The 7,267-nt window shown below is 50.7% G+C and overlaps 1 protein-coding gene across 1 annotated transcript in view; it reads left to right on the top strand.

The window, feature by feature from the left end:
* CGNL1 (cingulin-like 1) overlaps positions 1-7,267 on the top strand; it is a 107,876-nt gene that overhangs the window by 73,387 nt on the left and 27,222 nt on the right. The window contains 2 exon segments of the mRNA XM_006765240.2: positions 2,356-2,559; positions 3,406-3,510. Of these exon segments, the coding sequence (XP_006765303.1) occupies positions 2,356-2,559; positions 3,406-3,510 (309 nt within the window).

Here is a 7,267-nt window from a genome sequence, read left to right as displayed (position 1 = left end):
GAAGTGGAGAAACAGAAGGTGAGAGATCTGCTGGGAGAGGTGGAATTCTGGACAAGGCCACTTATCATCACTTCAGGTTACTGAGCCAAAAAAAAAAAAAAGAAAAAAAGATAAGTCCATGAGACATCTGGGACTAATAAGAACCATCCTGCTATTGCTACAGTTCCTTCTGTTAGGACTTGTGTGCAGCACAGGCTCATTTTCAGTGTCTAGCACAGTGATGGTGAACCCATGACACGCGTGTCAGAGGTGACACGCAAACTCATTTTTTTGGTTGATTTTTCTTTGTTAAATGGCATTTAAATATATAAAATAAATATCAAAAATATAAGTCTTTGTTATACTATGGTTGCAAAGATCAAAAAATTTCTATATGTGACACGGCACCAGAGTTAAGTTAGGGTTTTTCAAAATGCTGACACGCCGAGCTCAAAAGGTTCGCTATCACTGGCCTAGAGCTTGCACTATGAGCTATACTGTAATTAAAACACATTTTAGTTTCTCAATTGGTGTTGGACATTAAAGAACATCTATACACAGAAACTGTCCTTCATCAAGAGCTTCTATTAAAGGGCCCTGCATATGGTGAGGGGTCAAGGAAGTGAACCCACCGGGGGGCAGTGGCCACAGGTTATGGAACAGGTTGTGGATTCAGTCTGCCTGCATGCGTTTCCTCCTAAGTGAACGTGGACAAATCCTTTAATCCACCCAAGTTTCAGCGTCTTGTCTTTAAAATGACGATAAGAACAGTACTCACCTCCTAGAGTTGTTCAAGGCTGAAGACCTGTGTGAGCCCTCAGCATTTTTTTTTGTTTTGTTAGAACAACTCAGCAAAATAAAATTCCTGTTTATTGTGGACAACATTGTTTCACACATACAGCGAACAGGCCAAAAAATAAATAAATAAATAAACAGCAATTTCATAGACAAAAAAAAGGGAAAAAAGAAACCTTTTTATCTTTAGCCTTTTTAACCATCTCATACAAACCAACTACTTATAGTACAGCTAAGTACATACACAAAAAGTTACTGGAAAGCTCGGAATAAGATTGTTTTTTTGGTTGTTTTTGCTTTGTTTACAAGGTTTTTTCTCTCCTTTGAGATTATAATGAACGTGGTCACACCACAGGTAAAGTCAGAAGTAGGACAGAGAATGCTCCAAAGGCTGGTTTGGTCATCCCAAGATCATTAAAAATGGCTGACCCCTAACAATGTGTACAAAAATATAAAATGTAAATAAAAAATACAAACAAATTTTCCTTTTTAAAGTACTTTTAAGAAAAAAAGCAGAGCAGGGCCTTGGAAGTTTTGGTTCTTTTTTCCTCCCCTGTTGCAAATTCACGTTGTGGTTTTGGTTGGGTGGTGGAGAGTACGTGTCATCTGCAGGTGGCGCTGCCCGAGGTGGGTGGGCAGGTGGGCGGGAGTCTCTACTCGAAGGTGACCACGTTTAGATTCTGAGATGGGAAGCAGAGGGTGACTAGGTCACGGAGGCCTTTAACTTTTCCTTATTTTGCTGTCTAGTCATCCTTATCGGTCTTCTGCTTCTTGGTGTCAATATTGTCATCCTCATCATCTTCAGCTGCCCGTTTGCCTGTAGCTGCCTCAGCCTCCTCATCTTCGGGGCCAGCTCACCTTGGTGGTGATCTCGGAGCTGGTGTCGACGGCCGTGTCTGACATGGTGGGGCACGCCGGTGATCCTATGCAGCGGATTTTTTTTTTTAAAAAGCGAGAGTTGGAGGACTCTGGCGAAGAAGCTGCTGGAGTCCCGCGGTGGAGGAGGCGCGGGGCGGAGGTGGTTGCAGCGAGCGGAGAGGGAGCCACAGGAACAATGCAGAGATGGCTTTTCAGAGCAGCCAGTGGGGCGAGCCCTCAGTGTTCACCTGAGCATCTCCTAGCTCACTCTCCAGGGCCCTCTGGCTTCTTTCTCTTCCTTTTTCGTGCGCACAAGGGCCTCCTCTAGACGTCCAGCACTTACACAGGCAAGGGTTCAAGCTTTCTGTGAAGAGCCAGATTCATAAGTTCATCAGGCTTCGTGACACCACAGGCCTTGTGGTCTCGGCCACAACTCCTCACTCTGCTGCGGTAGCAGGAAGGCAGCCATCGGCAGCGTGTCCGGGTGTGGTGGCGTTCCAGGAACACCACATTTTTCACGCAGGTGGTGGGCTGGACTTGGCCTGCTGGCAGCAGTGTGCCAGCCCCTGGCTTACAGAATCGAACCCGTGACCCTTCAGTCCGAGGGCTGAAGCTCTAACAACTAAAGCAAACCAACCAGGGCACGTCATGGTTTCTTAATACATGCCAGCTGTCCTCCGAGCTGGGGACTGCCCCTGACACTGGTTTCCATGTTTTGCACAGAATGTGGAGGTCCTGGCCAGTCGGAGCGCCTCCCAGCAGGCCCAGGTGGATGCCCAGCGGCGCGTGCAGGCCCTGGAGGAGGAGAACGAGCGGCTGCGGGGCAGCCTGGGCGAGCTGGAGCAGAGCGTGGCGCGGCTGCAGAGGCAGGCTGCTGACCTTCAAGGCGACGAGGCCAAAGCCAAGGACACGCTCAGGAAGTACGAGGTGAGGGGGGCTCGCGGCGCTGGGCGGCGGCGGATCCGCCTTCCTGTGTGAGCGGTGTCAGCAGCGGGAAGGGATGCGTTGCCATCATTTAGTAGGAAAGATCCAAGCACTCGGGACTGTGTCCTCTCTGCAAGCCACGCTGTTTGTTTCCCCACAAGTGGTTTGAATGGGAGCTTCTAGTGAGGCCTGGGAGCAGGGCTGATGAAGGCAGGGTGGGGCACACCTGGGTAGGCACAGGAACCCTGCTCACGCAGGTGGCAGACACGCTCAACGTTTGGACACCGAGCAGCGGCCGCCTCATCCCCGAAAAGGCCATCTCAGCAGCACCCTCGGGTCTGTTCTCTCATCACCATTTATTCTCTGTTAACACACAGTTGATGGTGTTTGAAGTCACAAACCAATTTAACAAACCAGCTCTGGTTTGCCGGGTTTCTAGAGGTGGGGGGCTGTCCTAAAGAAACAGGTACTGAGGGCCGCTGACAGTAAAAGAGGGGACAAGACATGTAAAGGGAGATGCGCTCCAACAGAGGTTCCCCGAAGGTCAGAGTCACCTGGAAGCCTTTCCCAAGACTCTGGGTGCCGGAGTCGGTTCCCTCAGTACCTGCTCCAGGGGCGAGGCTGGATATCGGTGTTTTCCAAAATCCATGCCAGGTGACTCAGGTGTTCACGTCTGGCTGAGCACGGAACTGCAGACAGGCACACGCATCCAGGAGCACGGCTGTTGTGTGCCGCCTTGGCCCAGGACACGGGCTGTGGCTGTGTCTCCTTCACTCCCCTCCTGCACCGAGCCAGCCGCATAGCCGCAGCACACATCTGAGCACACCTTGACCCCATGTTTTGTTGTAGGGGGAAATCCGACAGTTAGAGGAGGCCCTCGTGTGTGCAAGAAAGGAAGAAAAGGAAGCCACGGCAGCCAAAAGGGCCCTGCAGAGTGAGCTGGAGGAGGCTCAGGTAAACACGGAGGCTGTCATCTCCATCCCTCACACAGGGAGCCCGAGAAGCAGAGATGGAGGGATGTGTACAGATTGCCATTGGTCCTCGCCTCCCGGGTAGCTCCTTTGTAGTAACCACTGACCTCAGAGTGTCCACCCAGACCAGCGGGTCTTCCCTGGAGGATGTTTGGCAGTGTCTGGAGAAAGTTTTGATTCTCACACGAGGGGAGATACTGCTGGCATCTAGTGGGGAAAGGCCAGGGATGCTGCTGCACATCTTACAGGGCACAGGACGGCCCCGCAGCAATGAAGGTTCTGGGCCCAAATGTCAGAAGTACCGGGGTTGAAAAATCCTGCCCAGCGGGCATGGCTCAACCTATGAACCAGGAGATCCACCTATGAACCGGGAGGTCCTGGTTTGATTCCTGGTCAGGGCACATGCCGGAGTTGTAGGCTCGATCCCTGTGGGGCATGCAAGAGGCAGCCGATCAATGATTCTCTCTGATCTCCCTCTCCCTTCCTCTCTGAAATCAATAAGAATGTATTAAAAAGAAAAATGCTGATCTCGACGTTAGAGAGCTTGACAGCTTTCCCGATATAAATGTGACCTGTGAGAGAAGGCGGGCAGGGCTGTCCCCCAGGCCCCCTGGCGTTGATTGGTTCTCTGGCAGAAGCCAAGTTTCTCTCTCCTCTGGGCAAACAGACTCCAGCGAGTGCAGACCTTGAAGATGGCTTTGACAGGAGCCGGAGGAAGTCGTTCCCTTGAAACTAAACAGCTCTCTCCATCAAAATCAGTAGGCTCTTAGAAAATTAGCTTTTCCCACTGGAAGGTTAGAAAGCTTGATTGAGGTGCGTTCTAAAAAAAAGTCTGCCCTGAAGTTCTAAGTTGACTTTGCACAGTGACCTCCATGTGACCCAGGTGTCTCCCTGCTCTCGGTTTTAAAGAACCAGCACCAACCATCCCTCAGGCGAGCTCTTGAGAAGGTGAAAGCTCGGGTTTTTGAGCAGTTGTCTGGGAGGAGGTTGTTAAAGTTTTCCATTAGGAGCTCAGGGCAGGTGGGGGAGGGGCGGTGAGAAGTGGTGAGAGCTGCCCGCAGGCAGCACCCAGGTTTGTAGGCCTCATGGCAGCTTTCCTCTCCGCACCCAGTACCCAGCTTTACCCCTTGGGGTGGAGGAGAGGAGCCAGGAACTAGGATTCTCTCAGGTCCCTTAACTCGGGGCCCTCAGCCTTCAGCGGTCTCCACCTTCTTTCTGGCTTTTGACAGAGACCTTCACTTTATATATAATAAAACCCTGTTTGTTTGTTTTCCCCTGACTTTGGAGATCTCAGTGTCCTTGCTTTGGATCTCTCTCTCTCTCTGTCTCTCTCTCTCTCCCTCCCTCCCTTCCTTCCTTCCAGATCTTTCTTACAAACGCTTGTTCTGTTTGGTTGATTTTGTGTGGATGGCCATTTCCCTATGCTCCTGTTTAAGACTTGTGATGGCTGCAGCCCAGCCGCCAAAATGTGGGGTTTGAGTCTGTGAGCCAGTTGGGGACAGAAAGAGGAGAAACGTTAGTCCTCTATATGGACAGAGATCTGCGCCTCGTGTCACGCTCACACGGAGCGCTGGGCGCAGCTATTACAGGCCCTCAATCGCATCCTCCTTTGGTGTTTCACACGGAAGGAAGTCATTCACCAGCAGTGAGTCCAGGCTCCTAGTCAATCCAGGGGAGAGAACAGATGACGGCCTCAAGGCCTACAGATATGCAGCCACTGCCCGCGCCCCCTCCGCCCCCAGCTCTGTCCTTGCCTTGGAAGTTATTCCTCACCTGTTACTTGTGTTTGGGCCTGCTTTCCCAGGTGGGAAGATGGTGCGGATGCTCTGTGCAGTGTGTGGCCATCCTCACACAATCCAGCAGGGATTTAAGAAGGGCCCGGCCACCTTATCATTGTTAACCTGAATTATCTGGTCTCAAAAGTTAGTGCTGTGAAACGTTAGTGCACCGTCACCCTAAAACATGAGGGCTTCTCTAAAATCTGGAAGCAGATAGGCAGCTCCCCCTTCTGCATGCCTCTTCCCAAGGCTGGTCCCTGCAGGGGCTTAGCCCGGGGAGGGCGCGTTTTACATGTCAAAACCTCCTTGCCTTTAGCGATCTGTTGCACCTTCATGAATAATAAATTTATCAAGTTGATAAATTTTCCCCAAGTTTAGACCCTAGTATTAGTCAAGGGGCTTGTATTGCTGGTCTTGGAAATACAGTCACGGTAGCTACAGAGCCTTTCACTCCTAACTGCCAAATGCAAAGGTGCCATTTGGGGCATGTTTCATGTGAATTTGGGACACGTTTTCTCAGCAGTGATGTATCGGAACATTATTTCTTAAATAACCAAAGAGGAAAAGCTAGAGAGATGTGCTAACCAGCATCTCTAAACTTCAGAGTATATTAGAATTACCTGGGCACTTTCAAGGGCAAATTGGTGGGCCCCACTCCAAGAAGAATTGTGGATTCCATCAGAAAAGGCCAGAATCTGCATTTTCATTCAAGGGCAAATTGGTGGGCCCCACTCCAAGAATTGTGGATTCCATCAGAAAGGGCCAGAATCTGCATTTTCCGGAAGGAGGACTGCACCCTGGCCTGATGACTCAGGTATAAGAAGTCTTTAGGTCACTTTTGGGAATAGATATTAATTTTCAACCAATGAGTTTTATTATATGCCTCACAGTGAGTCTGGGTTATGAGATATACCCAGATAGAAAATCGATTCCTCGCCTTTACAGATCTACTACCCTGCAAGAGAGGCAAGCATACAAGAAATATTTAACAATTAATTTAGTGAAAACTATTCTTCTAAGAAAATGTGTGTGTGTGTGTGTGTGTTGAGGGGGTGGGTGTTGGCCAGGCCCCAGCCCCACCGTGTGTGAGCCTTGGTCTCCAGCGGTGCAGGAGAGCAGAGTTGGGTGGGTTGAGCCAGGGGTGGAGCCGAAAGGCACCCATCACATGGAGGTTGAATAGAGCGGGGGCTGGCTTGTCTGCTAACCCGGAGCCCTGGGATTGGGATCCAGGAGGAAGAGAAGGAGAGGCAGGGGGGACCTGTAGGTGTAGGGGTTGAGTTGGATCCTGAAGGTTCTATGGAAAGCCATTGACTGTCCTCTATATTGGTATTATTGTTTTTCAAGAACTTACATCTTGAGATACATGTTTCTGAGAGTTTTCTCCAACACGATGGAACCATACACCTCTGACCTTACCCTGCGTGCCCCCCTTGGCCCTAACACCACTGAATCAGCCACAGGCAGATCCCAGGCTCTGACCCCGTCTCTGGTGTGTGCCCAGCTGGGCTGTGGTGGGAAGCACTCCTGCTAATGGTCCCACGCTGAACTTCTGATTACCTTTCCTTAGCACCTTTGCTTCCCCCCAGCCACTTTTGTTGACTTTGGATCCCCACAGCAATTAACTCCAGCAGCCGGCTGGGTTGGCTGGTTTTTCGCATGTAGCCAGGGGGGCAAGGACGCCTTCCCAGGTGGCTGTTTGGCCCCAGGTCAGGTGGTTGGCCAGCAGAGCTGTTCACATGCAAACCAGCAGTGCCTGAAGTGATTTGGGAGTGTTTTCAAGGTGCCTGAGTTATTGCACGTGACAGCAGCTTGTAAACTGTGAAGCACTGTAAACATATAAACCTTGGTGTGCAGCCCCTGCAGGGACACAGACTGAGCACGTCCTCAGCGGTACCTGTACTAACCCACTCAGCCCTCAGCACCTCTCTGCATTCTCTGGAGGACCCACATGTGTGGGTCCTG

The sequence above is a fragment of the Myotis davidii genome, unplaced genomic scaffold (genome assembly GCF_000327345.1).
Source record: "Myotis davidii unplaced genomic scaffold, ASM32734v1 scaffold441, whole genome shotgun sequence".
Classification (NCBI taxonomy): domain Eukaryota; kingdom Metazoa; phylum Chordata; class Mammalia; order Chiroptera; family Vespertilionidae; genus Myotis; species Myotis davidii.
Note: the sequence above shows the minus strand (reverse complement) of the source record. Positions and strands in the feature narration are given on the sequence as shown.